This window comes from Catharus ustulatus, chromosome 3 (assembly GCF_009819885.2).
Source record: "Catharus ustulatus isolate bCatUst1 chromosome 3, bCatUst1.pri.v2, whole genome shotgun sequence".
Lineage (NCBI taxonomy): Eukaryota > Metazoa > Chordata > Aves > Passeriformes > Turdidae > Catharus > Catharus ustulatus.
Genome location: NC_046223.1, coordinates 58,261,208 through 58,280,394, shown reverse-complemented (window position 1 = coordinate 58,280,394; position 19,187 = coordinate 58,261,208). Strand labels below are relative to the sequence as shown.

The 19,187-nt window shown below is 39.0% G+C and overlaps 2 protein-coding genes across 21 annotated transcripts in view; one reads left to right on the top strand and one right to left on the bottom strand.

Moving 5' to 3' along the window:
* Positions 1 to 6,432, top strand: part of ESR1 (estrogen receptor 1) — a 164,523-nt gene extending 158,091 nt beyond the window's left edge. The window contains 3 exon segments of the mRNA XM_033056279.1: positions 169 to 352; positions 2,185 to 2,396; positions 2,399 to 6,432. Coding sequence (XP_032912170.1) covers positions 169 to 352; positions 2,185 to 2,396; positions 2,399 to 2,520 — 518 coding nt within the window. The 3' untranslated portion in view covers positions 2,521 to 6,432.
* An 8,006-nt stretch (positions 6,433 to 14,438) lies between these two features.
* The window catches only part of SYNE1 (spectrin repeat containing nuclear envelope protein 1), a 289,881-nt gene continuing 285,132 nt past the window's right edge, over positions 14,439 to 19,187 (bottom strand). For all 20 annotated transcript variants that reach the window (XM_033056260.2, XM_033056262.2, XM_033056276.2 and 17 more), the window contains one exon: positions 14,439 to 16,675. In XM_033056260.2, coding sequence (XP_032912151.1) covers positions 16,435 to 16,675 — 241 coding nt within the window. In that variant the 3' untranslated portion in view covers positions 14,439 to 16,434. The remainder of the gene's footprint in view (positions 16,676 to 19,187) is intronic.

Sequence of the window (19,187 nt, the reverse complement as noted above, 5' to 3'; positions counted from 1 at the left end):
CATTCAGAGCAGCAACCTGGCTGCCAAGAAAGAGAGCTGGCACACAGTCAGATCCTGTGGCTTAACATAGCTTAAGAGGTGCCACAGGGCATACCTTGGGCAACTCTGAGTCCACCAAAGTAATTTTTGTCTGTGGTTTGTTTGTTTTCTTTCTCCCCGCTACTTTAGGTGTGTACACTTTTCTTTCCAGCACCTTGAAATCTCTGGAAGAGAAAGATTATATTCACCGTGTCCTGGACAAAATCACAGACACTCTTATACACTTGATGGCTAAGTCAGGTCTTTCTCTGCAGCAGCAGCACAGACGACTGGCTCAGCTCCTCCTCATCCTCTCTCACATCAGACACATGAGGTGAGTGCTGGGCCCATGCAAGAGAGGTGTCACAAACGCACATGCGCACTTTTCCTTCGCAGGTGGGAGTGCAAACTATGTGAAGGGCTGTTACGAAAAAAAACCCCAAACATTCCACATTCAAATATTTAGCCCATTTGTTCTTTTTAGTTGTCCTTTCCTCTGCCTTTTGTTTTGATAATGCTGGTAGCTGGATGGAAAATAATACCTGTTTTTAATCTTATGCGTGTCATAGAATCATAGAATGGCCTGGTTTGGAAGAGAACTTTAAAGATCATCTAGTTCCAAGCCTCCAGATATGGATAGGGATGCCTTCCACTTAGACCAGGTTGCTCAGGGCCTCGTCCAAGCTGGTCTTGAACACTTCTAGGGATGGGAGATCCACAGTTTCTCTGGACAACCTGTTCTAGTGCCTCACAACCCTCAGTACAGAATTTCTTACTACTACCTAATCTAAACCTAACCTATTTCAGTTTGAAGCCACCCTCCCTTGTCCCGTCACTACGTGCCCTTGTAAAAAGTCCCTCTCCAGCTCTAGGACTCCTTTAGATACTGGAAGGCTTCTGTAAAGGAGCCTCTTCTTCTCCAGGCTGAACAACTCCAGTTTTCTCAGCCTTTCCTCACAGAAGAGGTGCTCCAGCCCTTGGATCACCTTCATGGCCCTGCTCTGAACCTATTGTAACAGGTGTAAGTTTTTCTCAGGGTGTGGACCCCAGACCTGGACACAGGTGTTTGAAAAGTACTGAGAAGAATATTAATGTAGGAGTAGCCTAGCTCTGCAAACTTTAGTCTCCTCTAAGATTAAACAAAATTATCACTTTTATGCAGCCACTTTTCACAAGTATCATGATTGCAAATCACTTTAGAAAAGAGATTTAGAAACATTATTGTGGATAAATTGTGGATATCTTCATTATGGATGAGGATAAATGCAGAACTACTAAATTCCAGTCTAGAGGACCATGCCTTTTGCTAGTTAGAGGTGAGCTGCCTGTTATTACACTCTTAGTAATTGCAGCAAATGATTCTCCCAAATTACCTCTTAAGGTAGCTGCTCAGTGGATGAGGTGTTAACAGGATACATTTCTACAAAGATATGCTATAGATTTTATTATTATTATGAAACCATAGGAGGTATTGCTACACAGATTTTAATTTTCTTTATTTCAGCTAATGAAGTTTAAATTAAACACCACATCATATCTACTAAAGCTGAAACATGCAGATTTTACCGCCTGAACTGATACACAGGTGTTTGAGAAAAAAGTCAAGGGATGTGTGCATGTGATTTTTAAAATTTGTGCCATTTTATAGAGTTTCTTTGTGTTAATGAACCTTCCACAGCCCCCAATCCCCCTCCCCCCCAAAAAAAATTACAATTAAGGAAATTCTGGATGTACAGTAAAGTTAATTATTTTTCATAGTTTTGTGAACAGATACTATTATAAGTGAGCTTCTGCTAAGAAACTGGTTGAGCTTTCTTCCAGGAAAGAAAACTGATTTTTTTTATTATGGGAAAGACAAAATCCATCCCATCCGCTTAGTCACAGTGGCCAAGTTAAGAGTCTATGTGCTCTAGGCTACTTTTTAGGAAAAGAAGGGCAAAAGAGATACCTGTGGAAGGCAACTTGACTACAACAGTCTGCAATGTTCTTGGAAGGTGATGCCTTCTGCTTAACTGTAGCAGATGTGTACAGCAAATGCACTGCTAAGTTAGTTGTTTTGTACAAGACAGGATTTATATGAACCCAGCAAATATTATTAGCTGGTAGCTTTTCTTTCCCTCTCATAGTATATTTGGAAAGTAACTGCTGTTTCATCACAACCCACAGCAACAAAGGAATGGAGCACCTGTACAACATGAAGTGTAAGAACGTAGTTCCCCTCTATGATCTCTTGCTGGAGATGCTGGACGCTCACCGACTGCACGCCCCAGCAGCCAGGAGTGCTGCACCCATGGAAGAGGAGAACCGAAGCCAGCTGACAACTGCATCAGCTTCGTCTCATTCCTTGCAGTCTTTTTATGTAAACAGCAAAGAAGAAGAGAATATGCAGAATACAGTATAAGCAGATGTCAGCATATACAGTGGTATGAAAAACCCAGCAGTGTTCTACCTAGCTCATGCTTCATTTCATCTATAGTGCCACCTTTGAAAACACTCCAGTGACAACAGACACCAGCATTTTCCATATGAGTGCTTGTCAAGCGCTTGCCTAAATTGATTGCTTATCCTAAATGGAAGACATTTCATTACCATGGATAGCCAGCAAGGAATGTCTGGCTAACTTGATTTAAAATTTGTAGTGTTTTTATTTAATTTTGCATGTTATTTGGATAACTAAGTCCTAATCTAAACCATACATTCATTTTGCTAAAATTGATAGGCCATACCACCCATGCATATTGGTATCTTCATGAGTGGTAATCTTTGTTAATACGCACCCAAAATCCTGAGCTCACTTTCAAAACTTGCTTGAAATTTTGAAGCAGTTTGGTAAAGATTCTGGATGACTTTTTGGGCAGTGTAAACAGAAAACTGATTGGCATCTTAGTGTGCCATAGGAAAGCTGCCCTGCAAGGGACTGCCTTGGTAGTTTAGTTCCAGCCTCTTTTCTTCCCTACAGTATAAAGGAACTGCTGTCTGAGAATTATACTATTTTACCTCGCTGGCTTACTTCACCAAAATCTCCCTCTCAAGCTCATTCTGACCGAACTTTTAGGTACCCTTACCATACCCTCTAGATGAATTGCTTTGCATGCATGCTATCTTGTCTGATCCTAGAAAACTGTTTTGTTGCCCAAGAGTGTAAATCCAGGGCAGCATTGAAAACAGTGATAACATAGAGAATTACTCTTGAATCCGACCAGATGATTACAAAAATCATCAGGTCTTAAAGAAAGGTCTTTACACACATATAGGATCCAGCAGTATCTACAAAAAATCCCTCCCCCTATCCTGTGTTTTGTTGCGTTACAAAGCAAGGGGTGAGGATGCCAGTGAGAGACTGGCACAGAAGAGTGGGATGGTCCCACCCCACTCAGCAGAGTGTGGTGTAGCTGTGTGTGGGAGGGCTAGTATCACAGTCAGAGCAGCAGGTTTTTCCTTGCCTTGGCTTTCTTTGGCTCTTGTGGCATGTTTCAAAATCACTGTTAAGAGCCAGCTCACCTGCGACACCAAAACTGGGCAATGAGCCTCAGACATGGTGTAGACTCTGGGACTGTATGTCCAGAAAGATAAATCTGTCTTTCTCCATGCATGTCTGTAAGCTCCTAAGGATATTCATAAGGATCAGTTTGATTCTTCAGACAAACCGTAAATATACAAAAGGTCCACTGACATCAAGAGTTTCAACGAGAGGTGAAAGAGACTGAAGAACTCCACATGATATGCTATCCGAAGTAGGACTTGGTGCTGCTATTTGACTGCCTCTATGCTAGAAAATTAAATGTCAGGGAACTTTGCTGGGTACTGGAATGAGATTATTACATATGACAGGGATATTTTATTAATCGAATGATAAACTTTGCCTGTGCTATCTGCATGTCTGGTTGACAGGTGCAGAGTGGGAGTTAGCACAGACCAGGGACTATTCCAAAAGCTGGTTGGAAGCAACCGCCCTGCCAGTAAGGATGTTTCCTAGCACATGTGCAGGCTGCTCCACAGCAGCTGGCCACAGTGCTAATGAAATGGTTTGGGGATGTTTTTACTAGAGTTGAAACCTTTATGTTGATTGGAATACTCCACAGAAACTAAATATAGGAAACAGTGCAAGTAATGCCAAACAGGTGTGCCTATGTCAAATTACACTCCCTGTCACACAGGCATAGTCTGTGTGCAGTGAGATCAAGTTTCACAGCAGTTATGAAGGCAGCAAGGCATAGGACAGGTTAGTACTTCAAGTCAAGAATTCAGTTATTTAGTGAATGTACATACTGGTGTCTATAATAGTTTCATGTACATATCTGAGGATATGAGCAGTTTGAAAGCCTAAAGCTACATGCTACCAATGGTTGAGAAGATTCCTCAAAAACTGTGCAAGCCTAAACATGTGAAGCCGTCACCGTAAGTTCATAGGCTTTTTCTTGATGCATATTATGGTGTCATTTTTTTCTGAATGTGCTGAAGATTTTGTCTTTTTGTGTATTCAGTAAAAGCATGTGTGTGTGTATGTGTATGTGTGTGTGTGCAAGCACTGATTTGGTACCTAAGGGCTTTTTGAGGGCTCCCAAGTGTCATGAAAGAAAATGGACATTTTGGGTTTTTTTAGTAGCTGGTTTTCAGATGTGTTAGAAAACCCATGAGTCCACTCAAATGAGTGCAGGCTAAGATCTGAATGGAGCACAGGAACCCCTGTAGTTAAATTTACATGCTTACACCATCATCATTCACTTGTAGCCCATTGTGCATTAGAGCTGCTCTTTTAAATGCTGTCCATGCAACTTGGTGTTCTCTAAGATGGAACACACAGATCAAGTTCATGAGCTTGAAGGCAAATTGGTTTAAATAAATGCCTCCCTTCCTACATCCCAGAATAGGTCATTACGTTGATTCAAGTGTAAATTTGACCTGGAGAATAAAAGGTAGTTCACGGGGAGCAATTCACAACAGAGGGTCAGATTTGGATGGTACCTATATAGGGCAAGTACCTTTACACTCAAGAGATTTTGCTAGTGAAAATGGAAAAAGCATGATTTGAAGTGGTATGCAGCAGCCAGAAGGGTATCATAATGTGTCATGGAACATATAAAATAATATCAGTCAGCTCACAATAATTAAGAATCCTTTCCTGGGCTCAGCCCTTGCAAGGAAGCAATTTAGCCTTCAACCAGTCCTCCCACGTTTGTGGTGACAACAGTGAAGGGCAACCCAGAAAGAGGAAGAGTGATTCCCAGGAGAACATTAATTTACCTTGGGGCAGATTTAGGATCCATGTCATTAACTTTTTAATAAGATTTTAATAGAAGCAGCACATTAATGAATATAGTAACATTCCCAGAGTTATCTATAGAGATGGCCCCCATATCAGACAGCTGAATGTAGCTATTAAAGTGATTTAAAAAAGTCTATGATAGAAACATGGCAACTTTTTAAATATGTATTCTGAATGTATGCAAACAATTGTGCCTGATATTTGGTAATTGTTACTTCACAAGATGCTATTTTATGTGTGTATATATATATATACATATATACTTTATATTTGCAGCTGACAAACCAGTACTACCTGAATACCTGGTGCTGGATATTACATAAAATATATGCTGTAATAAAAAGTGGAATGAAAACTTTTCAAGGCAGCTAATTATGCTTTTACCAAAACATTCATAGTGATGCCTCTGGACAGCTAACAAAATAATTATTTTGTAATGTTTATACATGGATTTTTTTAAAAAAACAAAAACATCAAAAAACAAAAAAACCCTCTAGAAACATAGGCAATGTAATACCAGCACAAGGCAAACATAAATAGACCAGATGAATTTGTTTTGCTTGAGTATATGGTTGTTACTGAAGTATTGCAAAAAGCTTGGGAGGTAGAAGAGAAGATAGGGAGATGTGTAGCACTTAGTGGTGTCATAATATGTGGTGTTTGAATATGTGAAAGCTACTCTGGTTTATAGCAGTTTCAGCCACGTCTCAATGTTGCAGACTCTGTCTCAGGTAAAACTCCCAGCTGGGGTAGTAAGATTTGTACTCTGGTAAAATAGTTTAATGAAAGTTTCTTGGTGTGTGTTGTGATGAATTTACTATTATGTTTCAGTGACATCACTTGATGATTTTTCTCCTTCTCTCTACACTGAGGGGTTTAAAAATGTAATTAAGGAAATAATCTGAACTGAGCTCCCAAGGATGTTGCAAGGACTCTCAGCAGATCACTGTACCTTGAGTTGTTAAAAAAGCAAACAAAAAACCCCAAAACATCCCCTTCATACGAGCCAGGATTTGTACTGGAGCCTCCATCCATTTCAGTTGATGCCAACTGATTCCTTAAGAGCTGTGCCAAATGTTTAAAAATAAGCAAACTACCAAAAAAGTAAAAATTCTGCCTCAGTAGGTCTTTAGTCTTATTACAGACTTAAGTAAGAACATGGCAAGCCCCTCTTGAATCTATAATTTCCTGCTTTAAAATTAGAGTGCAACTCAGCCTTCAGATAATGGGATTTTGTATATAAGGCATTCTCAGCTAAACTTGTGTGAAGTGCATTTCTTATTTTGAATAGAGATTGATGTTTTCAATGCTATCTACAACCGTGATATGGCTTTACAGATAGAAAGTCAACAAGTGATAGAAGGGTGATGTTAACAATGGTATTGTAATACAAACCAACCTTTGCTGTGACCTGCAAGTGTAGCATAATCTCAAATTGATCTGAGAGTTTAAAATTAACGTTTTCCCAATATTAATGTCCTACCCTTTCTACTCACAGTTCCCTTACATCCTTCAAATGTAGGTAGCCTTATGTCCTGAAAGTTGTTTTCAGAGTGATCGTTGCCCATAAAGGGTATTTGGTTTTGCACTGTGTTAAAAGGATATTAAATTTTTTTGCATTCAAATGTGCCTAAAGAAATAAATAAAAATTAAAAAAATATATGCTGCCATCTTGCAAATTAGTAAATTCTGTAATCCTGTGTGCCTATGATTAGAAGTCTGTTTCTTCAGAAAGTGCCCAATGAAAATGGAAGGGATAGACTGCTGGTCACGAGACTTGCGTTATCAAGCCACTTTATGTATTACCTTATTGTATGTACTATGAAATAAATGCTTTTGTGTGCACTATGTAGTCTGTAAATGCAAAGTCCTTTCTTTGGTATAGGCTCAGCTGTCATAATGTATTGGTCGAAGTATTCTGTTCTTTCACTAATGCATATGAAATTATTGACGTCTTTGGTTTTGGTGAGCTATTTTTTTCTTTGTTTTGCACCTGAAAAAGTTCTAAAAAGTCTGAATAAAATATCTGGTATGCTACCTGATTGGTGCAAGATTTTTATCAATGTATTTGATGTTGAAAATAAAGAATTAATCAGAACACATTGTTTCATTTTGTTATATTTTGCATGTTTTGAAAATATTCTTCTCTGCTTGTTGTTTTCCAGTGGACAGCAAAATGGTGCACTGGTTTTGAAACAAACAGAATGTGTCAGTTTCTGTGCATCTAAATGAAAGTGAAAACTGTTTCTTGGTTTCTTCACTTTCCCTGAAAAGAATCAGAGACTCCATATCTAGAGTCATCAACAGGATAGGTACAGTATCTAGTAATCCTAACAACACCAGGGAAGTTAGCTAAGTACCTAGTAGTTTATATTCTTTAATGTTAGTATTTTGGTTTACATTCCTTATTTTGGCTTGTGAAATAGATTATGGCAGAAGAGACAAATTGTCTGAATTTAGCCTTCTATTGTTGGCTGCCACTTCCCATGAGCTAGCTTATATCAAATAAAATAGTACTCCTTTCCCAAGTGAAACTAGTCCTCAGGGAAAAAAAATTGTCTTAACTAAGCCATAAGGAAGGGATGAAGAGAAATGAAAGATACTATTCTGTAAAATAATCTCAAAGCAATATTTGGTGTTTGCAAAGAATCAAGCCAGTAATCTATATAATTTGCATACATACTGTAGTATATACATTTATCAGTAACATAGAGAAAATATGGTCCATATTTGATTATCTTTTAATCTATTTTCTGTGCCATGCTGGTTCAGCATGGTACTGTTGGTTCATAGGTTCTTGTCTTATACAAATATATATGTAAAAGCTCTTTGTTTTAATGAGATGTTCCATTGTACTTCAAAGGAAAAAAATATTAATATGGTTACTTCAATTCCATGTATCATCTCAATGATGAAGACAAGACAGGTGATATACTTTGTTCTTGTGAAGCCTCACCTTATAGCCTGTTAAATATGAAAGCAAATAATCTATTCAGACTCTAAAAGAATGCTTGGAATTTTTAAGCGCTGAGTAGAACTGAACAATGGTTCCAAATCATCTGATTGCTTTGCAATACACTTCCATAACAAAGAACTTGAATGCAAGTTGCTTCTTTGGCCACAAAGGGTGGGTCAGAGTAATAGGAATTAATTGCACATGCACATGTGCTCAAAATAATAAATTATTTTTCAATGCTGATTCAACACATGGCACCATTTCATGGCTTTATGTAATTTTTTAACCACAGGACCAAGTGAGCACTTACAGTTCATGGAGAAATGGCTTAAGAAGACAGTTGCTATATAATACTGAACTTACAGACTTTACCTTAAAGAGCCGCTAGATAGGAGAATATTCCTGCAAAATCAAAAACATGATAGTCCTAAATGAAAAACTGCACAGATAAAGTTTGAAGATACTTACCTCTGCAAAAATGGTAACGATTTGAATGAGCAAAGGATTGCACACTGCCTGGGATTGCACACTACCTGAGATTAGGCATTCTTTTTCCCATCTCTTTCTGCAGCATGACACAGCACCACAGTGCAGTGAGCTGGGAATGTCACTGGAGACTGTTCAGTCCAATTCCTGGCTCAGAGCTGGATCACCTAAAGAAGATCGTTCAGGGCCAAGCCCAGCTGAAAGTTGAATAGCTACAAAAGAAGAACCTTCTACCCCCTGGGCACCCTTTTCCAGTGTTTGATGATCTTCCTGTTATAAAATATTTTGCCTGTGCTCCGATGGAATTTCATGTGATTTAATTTGCACCCATTGCCTTTTGCCCTGTCAATGGGAACAACTGAAAAGAGTCTGTCTCCCTCATCTTGATTCTCTCCCATGATGTGTTTTCTGTGATGGGAGAAGGTGGATGAGATGTCACCTTGCTCAGACACCCAGAAGCCACCAGAAGAATGCCTCTGCAGCCAGGCACTGGACACATCCCAATAGTCAGGAGCCATCTGAGACTCCAGCTTCATTCCCAATTTCTTACGTCTGTTGAGTGAAGGAGTTTGAGAAATGATACAGGAAGGACATGCCTTTCTATTTCACTGTAGGGCTTTTGCAGCTAGAACTTTTGAGCCCGTCACCCTCACTTCCCTCACTGCACACACACCTTACAGAGCAGCTCCCTCAGGGGATCCTATATAGATGCACACAGCCAGAGGCACTGGCATCCCCCACACCCCTTCTTTCTCTCTTTGCTGACATGTGACTCCTCCTGTTCCAGCATATTTATTCTATTAAACTTATTAAAAAGATATGACATAGTTAAGGCATAACCAAAAACCATATTTGACTGGTTTTCTTTCCTTTTATTTCATGCAATCCTCATAACGCAATGACAACAGCTTTTTCATGGGCTAAAGCCTTGGTATTTTCAGTCAGTGGGGTGCCCTCCCTCATTAAAAGCCTTTTGGCCATGCTTATTCCTCAAAATTAAATGATGGATTTTAAATTTTTTGCCTATCCAGATACTGCAACATTAAAATTCCCATGAAACAGCAGCTTCTTGGGCTCAAAAAGTTTTACATCTCCTTCCTCTGCATTACATTGCTTGTCTTCACCACCCACACAGTGAAGAGGACAGGAAAATCCAAACATATAAAACTGCACTCATCAGAGTGCTCACATACAAAGAATGTCCATGGAAGGGCACTGCGTACGTGTTTTTTCTTATGCCCAGCCAGGCTCCAATTACTACCATTCACCATGGCATCCTGCAGACACAGAGGCTCAAGTGTAAAAATGGTCATGAAGTCTTCAGGAAAATCGACCATCAAAATAATAACATTTGGCACTTATCTCAGCAGGAACAAGGCTAACCAGCTCTCATGTCCCTTTAAGAACTTTGTGCTGCAGCATTTAGGTGTCATTCTGCTAATGTCTTCATTTCTGCAGGCATACAGGTGATATGAAATTTATCTCCTGCTGTCTTCCATTCCTACACATTTGTGCATAACTTCAGAATGTTACCGTTTTAAGCAATGAAAAATGTGCAGAGAGGGCATTTTTTAGCCAGATTTTGCAACACTTTTGGGACCAAGGTCTTGGCTTTTCTTAGCTTCTGTTTATCTTAGCTTCTCTACTGATAAAGACTGAATGCTACCATCTAGATAAAAAAAATCTGACAAGAAGCAATTTTTTTTTTTTTTTAAATTTCACTCACCTCTTCAGAACTTGTATCTTGTATGGAAAGATGAACAAATACGTTATACTCTAGAGAGGAGAAAAACGTGCTGTCCATTCTGTGGTAAGAGTCAGGGCACATAAAAACTTGAAAGTTCAGGCATTTGTATGAATGCCTAAAGCAGGAAAGATTGAATTCCAGTCTGCCCTTACAGGATTAATTTTTGCTTACATTAAATCTGAAAATAGGAAAAGAGACTACAACTCAAAAATGTCTTCTTTGTTTCTATTTATCATCCATCTAATCTATCTATCATCTATCTATTATCTATATCTATCTATCTATCTATCTATCTATCTATCTATCTATCTATCTATCTATCTATCTACTATCCATCTATCTATCTATCTCAACCAAAATGCTACAGCATCATGCTTTCTTCCACTACTTTTTTCTCCCCTTGCCCCCCATAGTCTGCATACCTGCCTACACCATGCTTCAAGTTTAGCAAAGGAGTCAAAATCACAACCATATGTTTTAACCTGCAGCTTTATGGCCAGGAGAACTTCCCAGACAATTTCTGAATTGTTTATAAAGAAAATACTTCAGCCATGAATGTCCCACTTCTTGGATAGCCTTGTGAGCACTTACATAAAAAATGTGGACTCGGGTAGATTTAATTCCATCTGTTTTTAAAAACATCTTTTCTAAAAACAAAGGAATGGAAAAACCCACAATTACAACATCCACAATAGCAGTCTCTTAGGAATTACAATATGAGTAACCTGTGGGCAAACTGCATCCACATCTGCATGATCCCTGACCAGAAGAGCTCTCTAGTGCACCTCTGCCCCCTCACCAAGGACACCTTCAATACAAGAAATGGGTAATACTTTCCTAAAGCATCTTGTCTTTTCAAAAAATTACATGTGCCTGTGTTATTCAGACCTTACTGTGGTCAAATCCATTTGCTGTGTCTTAGGTTTTTAAATAGATTCTTACTTGAAAAAAGTAGTTCTGGCCAGTTCATTTCTGGAATGATATATTAGGTGGCACCAAAAAATAGATGTTATATCTTTCAGTTCCTATCTGCTTTTACAGCAAACATTTAATAAAATTCAGATTTCTGTTACTTAACCAGGCCTTGGTCTATGACAAATCTTCAGTGCTTCAGCTAGCAGTTATTCATTTCCTTTTATCTTCTTTCACAGATTTTTATCTACCCCTTTCTGGGAAGACAAATTAATTCTATAAATAATTCCTATTTATTTACTTATTGGGGATTATTATTAGAACAAAATAATGTTCTTAATTTTATTACCACAGCACAACTTCTGCCAAATACAGGTTTCACGCCTATGTCCCTCTGGGTCTACTTGTGGTCAAACAGGACAAAAACAATAGAATTCAGCTGGCTATAGTGCTTTTCACAACATGCTGCCAAGGTTAAAACAGTTCAGTCAGTACTCAGACAAGTTCCCTTATGTGGGGAGCCCTGTGCCTATAAATACACACAAATCAAAAGACCCCTCCCTGCACTCTTCTTTCCCCCCCTCAGTTTAGACAAATACTGCTTTAGATGGATTCTGCATTTGACTGCTGCCAAACCACCCAGCTTAGATCAAAACTCACTATTCTGGTTTTTTCCTTTCCATAATCCATTGCTTCAAACACCAAATAAAATATAAGTGCCAGAAAGAGAGCAGAGCGATGGTTTCTATTGCTTTAGAATGTACATTTCTTCTCCTTGACTTGTTCTGATTTCTCAGAATCCTCCTACAGTTGCTAAGTCTTGATAGCATCTGTAGTTTGAAGGTTGTGAGCCAGCATCTGTTATGGCTTTGAACACACAGACACACATCCACTCAGATGCACATGATGATGATGATGAGCATGTTGAGAGATGCTATCAGTTGTAAACAGATCTCTCAGCCACAAATAACACAAGACTGAGGGCAAGGGATGACTGCTCATAAGCAAGCCCAGTATCTTTGTTCTCGTTCAACAGCCAGATGCAGAAAAACATTTTTGGAAGGAGAGAGCAATACTGCAGGTGTTCACAAAGCTGGAAGGGTGGCAAACCAGTTGTGAGGAACTATTGATCTGCTGCAGAAAGAAGCTGTTATTGCTACTGGAGAAGGGTGGGGAATAGGTAACATGTATCATCATGCTCACAGCTATGAGGAATAAGGGCACACCACATTTGTCAAGTTGAGATCATTTGTACTCCTAACATTGTCAGATGTCTCTAAATATCACTTTTCAGGATGCCTTCAGATTTTGCAAAGCAGGGTCCACAAATGAAGCTCCTCAAAGAGATGCAGGGAGTCCAGGGTAAATTGTGCTCATTATTTTTCACTATTATCAATACAAGATAATGACCAGTGCCTTGATACTACAGTCTGGAGTCACCAAGCAACCAGTTACCTTCAAACACTCACTAGATCTGTGCTGATTACAAGACAATAAGCAAGATTAAAAGTTGTAAGGTATGTCAATCTGGGGGAATGATTACATCTCTACAAAAGCTATTGCATTTATCTACAGTAGAAAATGGGAAAAAATACATCATAGTTGTAACCTGAGCTCCCCAAGAGACATAGTCTAGTTTCTCTATGCCTGAACACACAATTTCAATGCAGATCCACAGTTTGGCAGCTCCTCTGCTGCCTTTCCAGCCAAGGCTCAAGGTGCATCACCAGAAATCAGCCCTTGTGTTTGCAGACCCCAAGTAAGTGATGTTTCAGAAAGAGGAGAGGTGGTTGCAGGTTTATCACAGAGACAGAGCATCTCAGACTCTACCTTGTGCATTTCTTAGAGAGTTTTAGCATCCCATTATCAGGATGAGAAAGATGCCCAGGCTGCCAAGCTGGCTAGTGCCAGGGGCTGTAATGCTTGACAGCCTTCTTGGTGTGCTTTTTCCTCCCCTACAGTTGCCTCCTTTAACCTGGTTCCTGCTGTGGTGATAAATGCATATGTTGGTATCTCATGGAGATTTGCAACTCAAGCTAGACCTCTGAGTCACGGGTACTCTTGGGATGGAACTTGAGAAAAGCCTGCCCACTTATTTACATTTTGCCTTCTTTGTGCCAGGATCAAGATTCAGTTCTGCAAAATCACACATGAAGTAATAATGTAATTGGTTCATGGCTAGAATTCCTTTTCTAGGAGCATATTGCTCAAACCACTTTAACTGTTCTGATGCTGATTTTGAGTTGAGGCTTAAAGTATCAAAAGCAGTAACTCCTAAGGGGCACTGAAAGGACCCTCTAACCTGGTGATGCAAATTGCCTGAGATTCCCTTGACACATCAACTTACAGACTGACATTCCTGTCCCTGAAGGAATACGAAATTTAATATTTACAAACAGGCATTTTTCCTGTCTGTGATCTTTTTCTAATGGTCTGTATCACCATCTGTGACTGCTTTATTCACAGGCATTGTAGAGAGTTTGCTGTTCACTGGGAGGACTGCTTTGTGTGAGTAGATCCCTTGGGGTCAAAAAAAAGTTCTCTACACCAACAGTTAGTACACTGATAGTCAGATCTATGGCCACAGATCAGAGCTTGAAGGTATGGACACAAGAAACTTTGAAACAGCTGGAGGGAAGCAAAGCACAGCAGGGACACTATCCACCAGTTCATCAGCAAGGCAGGGGAGAGTGCATGGGTGTCCTGCAGGTAATTATCAGCCAAAAATGCACTGAATTTGAAAGGGCTAGTGACACTTGATGATGTGATCTTCCACATTCTTTACTTCCTGGAAAACAGAAGACAGAGAGGTTCATTTATGTCTCTCTAAATGAGTCTTTTTTTTTTTTTTTCCTTTACAGTGTTTTTTAAAAAAGAAAACAAAAATAACTTTCAACAAAAAATTACCCAGCAGACTCAGTGACTGGCTGATGAAAGGATGTCTAAAGCATGCACAGACCTAGACTAATAGATGCAGCAAATTACTGAATTATTCATGTAGGTGCACTGATTACCATTAACTAAAGACTGTTTTGTCACCAAAGAGAACAATATCAGAAAAGAGAGAAGGTGTCAATTTTAATGTAATATGTCAGGACTTATACATATAACAGCTCTTCCTTGTAGCCCAAGTGTGTGTTCCTTATCTTTGTCTACTAAGAATAAGTGATTATGAATACTAATCTAGCCTAGCATAACTTCTGAATAGCAATGAAGGAAACTCAGCCTTGAAAAGAACACATACTTGTGTCAGTCCAGACTTGTGTCTCAGACATTGAAAACATTTTGTGAATATAAATTCACAAAAAATGTTAATACTACACTTATCTGAAAAGGAAGCTTTATTTTGGCTCTTCCAAATGCTGGAGTTCATCTTGTGATTCCCTACCTCTGACTACCCTCTCCTCACAACAGCTCAAAAGACAACATGCCAAAAAGTAATTCTACATAACACCAACTAATGTGTTTGTAGTTTTTTCTGGTCTTTTTATTTCTGTCATGCAAGCCAATATATTCTAAGCAAAAACACTTAACTCAAAAAAAAATTCTCATTGTTTGTGTCATGGCTTCAAATTCCCCAAATGTATTAAAGAGCAGTAACTTAGAGCCACGGTCTGTATTTGTTTCATAATTGAGAAGAATCCTGTTCTTTCAAAGCTGAGTTCTGATTGATAAGCTGGGCAGAGTCCCTCTGAGTAGACTGCAAGTCTTTTACAACAGTTCTGGAAAATTAATGAGTTTTCAATTTGTTCTCTTTTTCTGCTGTTTATGCTTATGTTTTGGGCCTATTCCACTAAAATAATGATGGTTAAAACATAAATTTCTATCTTGGTGTTGAGCTGCTATGGAGAATATTAGGAAGTTTCCAGCATACCCACAGGAAAAAAATGTGCTTTAGTGTGAATTGGTATGACCTCAATTGTCAAAGGTATGCATACACATGAATGCATACACAGAAAGATGGAAAGAAAAACCTCACACAGGTGAGAGAGAACTTCAAGAAGCAGCTTGAAAAAAAGAAAAACCTGAAGTGATGAATCATTAATCCAAAACATGTACTGCTTTCAAAATTAGCACAACTTCTAATGTGATACTTTCCCACATACTCTGCCAGTTGTCACTTTCCAGATCTTGTCATTCAAACATATACCTAATGCCATTAATTCGTTACAGAATTTTTTAATTCTTTTTTGAAGTGCAGCATATGGATGTCTTCTATTTTTTTATACCATACATATCTCGATCTAAACTTAGAGATTTCCATAGTTGTCATTAAAAAGCACGTAGACAAAATATTTTATGGTATCTATAATAAATGCAAAGAAATCAATACAAACAAAACTTGGCTTAGCAAACTGTACATACATAAATATGTTCTTTGTTTTTCAACTTGACATTCAACATTTTTTCCTCATAAAAACCTCTGCAATCTTATTTATTACATCCATTTTTTTTTTTAAACCTTAAAAAAGTGCTTCTCAGATTTACACCTTGTGCATCCAAAGCAAAAGATAGAACACCATGCCTAAAACAGAAACCACAGGAAATAATACATTGCCATACAAGGTTCTTTAAAATTGTATGTTACAAATGCTCTAAAATTCCTTAAGCATTGGTTATTTTGTATACTGTAGATACTGAGAGGGTATTAACAAAGACTGGCTAATGGGTCATTTAGAGCAGCACACAGGAAAGGATCTACAGTATCAAGTCCTTGGCTATGCATAGTACAGGGCAATGACCTGGATATAAAGTGGCTAAAAGATCCCAAAAGCTGTACAGAAGAGGTTTCCCTCACATACACCGCATCCTCCTTAGTACCCAGGATGCGAGTATTGAAATGATGCTACTCAGGAATACGTTGTGCAGTTTGATACTGATACACTGATGCGTTTCCAGCGGAGTGCCAGCAGAGAAAGACATGGGCACAGTGGTGGCAACAGCAAGCAGGTACACCCTGTCGGCCACGCTGAACCCTGTCACCCTTTAAAATCATCTTGCTCCCAGCCAGCACTCCAGCAAGGTCTCCCGCTGTCTCCCAGGTCTCCTTCACAATGGAGGAGGACCATTCATGTATTTTAGCATGGGGTGGAAAGAGCGGGCAAAGTTGTTTGCCATAGCACAGCTGTAATCCTCCTCGGTCATTGGCACCAGGCATGCCAGCCCGATCAGCAGCAGCAGGAGGAGCTGAAGTGGCAGAGCAGCTCTGAGGACTCTGAGGAAGAAGGACGGGCATTGCCACGCTGGCCCAGCCTCAGAAGGGGAGGAACCTGAGCCACCTCTTGTGGACCTGAGAAAAGAAGATGGGCAGTTGAATACACTACAACATTACTGCAGCAGAGGTTGCCCTTGGGCACTCGACCTTCCCTGATTTACAACTTGCACAGACTTTGACTGATAACATGCTGTTCCCTAACACTTTTAAGTTACTTTTAAGAGACTCTGGATTTCTAGACTAGGTAGGAAAACACCAAATGATCACAATGGAAGGGTCTTTGTGACCCCATGGCCCCTTTATCATTTATGGGAAAGACTCTCCACTTTAAGCACTATGCTATAGAGAAGGGGAAAATAAAAGGTGGGCCATACCTGTCATATTTGTTCAACACATGCTGTCTAAAAAGGTGGGTCTTCTTGTTTAAAACGGCCAGTTGCATTGGATTTTCAGGCATTTCTACATTTGTTTATGTATAGGTATCCATGAGGGTATAATGCACTGAGATTCACATTATTTTCTGTCAATCAATACACCAATATACAGGTAATGGGGTCTTATTTTCTCCAAAGCACATTGTGTTTTGAATCTTGCACAGAATCAGCAGTTAACTTCTATCTGCCCAACTTCACACCATCACCTTCCAAGTGACTTTCTTCCTTATTTGATGGATCTGACTTGAAATGACACATACCTACCACACGTCTATGAGACGGGAGAGATCTAACACAAACAGTTCCAATGGGACACTTCAAAAATTCATTCTATTTCTTTAATGAAGGATAAAGACATTACATTTCACATTTTTCTTTTTGACTGAAACTGTCAAGAGCTGAAAAGAGTTACTAGGAAAGATTAGATCTGATGGTCTAGAGTGTGCTAATTAAATGGCATGGGAAAATACAGTATTTCAGCACAAGCCAAAAATGAAAGAACTCAGAGCCTTCAAGTAACTTGTTTCAAGAACTCTGTTATTAGGATATTAGGTCATGAATTTTGTCTCAGATGGGTTGCTATAATACATTTGCCTGGCTGCTATGATCATGAGGCCTCAGAAAATCTATGCTTTCCTAGAGTTTAAGAGATAATAATTCTCATAAAGAGATGAGGGTACTCAGGCCTATTGGCTGTGGTCAAATGCTCCCCATTAAAGTAAGTATGGGGTGATGGTTCCTTAGTGTTCCTTTGACTTCCCCTTGTTCTTTTTATCCTGTCTCCCTGACAAATCTGAATCTGTGTGTTGAAGCATCCAAAGGCGAGAATCTTCAAAATATCTTCAAAACAATGCCAAGCATAGGAAGGGTTCTCTTCCCACATATACAGAAAAAAATTATTTCTGTGCTTGAGATTATTTTATTTTCTTGTTCACATATGTACAGCACACCACTATGAGGACTTCAACAAAGCCAGGTAAATTTGGTAAAGTTCAGATGACCAACAGATACATAAACACTAATTTAGCAGATAAGTTAACTATTAGCTTGGAACTAAATATTCCAGGAAGCAGTGATGGTCAAAACATCAGATCTTATGTTGTCTGAATGCACACTATTGTAGCCCAGATGGAAAGTTGCTTATCACATAATGTAGGATCATGTAATATAAAGAAGATATTGAAAGGAGATTAAGGCACATTAAACAGCATCAGAGCATTCCATATTAAAGCTCAATTAGATCAGGACTTCTACTGTCTGAGAATACCAAGACAGAAAGTTAATGGAGTGAGGCAGGAACAAAGGGAACAAGGAGTGCTTAATTACCTCCCAAGCATTTGATTGCACAGCTTACCTATTTACAAGGCTCCCATTGTATAAATGTTGTTAATCTAAATAAAAAAGACCACATTTCTGCAGTTGCTAACTGGTGTTTGATAATGAGCAAAGTGTTACTCTGGGGCAACACTGGGTGTCAGAAGGCGAATTTCCAAAAAGGTGAATTAAAAGGGAGCAAAGTTAATACCTGTTTTTTCTTTTCCTATGCTTTTAGTAGCACAATCTGGGACTTCTTGCTTTGTGTTTCACAAAAAGAAATTGTAATGTAAGCTTGCATGGCTGATCTCAAAAGAAACATAAACTTTCAAAAATTAAAACAGTTCACAGCAAACCATTTTCTCTGCAGTGAAGTAGGGTACTGAAGAATAATACTGCATGGAGACAATTAACAAGTAAATAATGAAATGTTACAAAAACATCTTCAGAGGGGGAGGTATAAATAGTTTGCTGCACTGCCTGTGTTTATGGCAGGTACACCTCTGCAATCTACATAATTGGCTGAAAAATGCAATGAGTCAGTTTAGAGTGTTTAATAGATTTGGTAAGGAGAGATGGTTAAAAATATATATTAATAAAAAAAGCTCACTATTTTTAAGGACAGAGTACCTATTTGCTCTGACAGGAGAAGAGAAAGCTGACGCACTGTGTGCTACTTTGAAGAAAAATGTAATTTCTGTCCTTGAGCTTGCTCTAGCTGAAGAGCTCTAGCTCTGACTGCTCCATCATTGGTCACACTGTGAGCAGGGAAACAGGTAGGGCCATCTGCTACTCACCTCAGTACACAATTCTTACTTAACAGACGAAAGAGGGAAGCA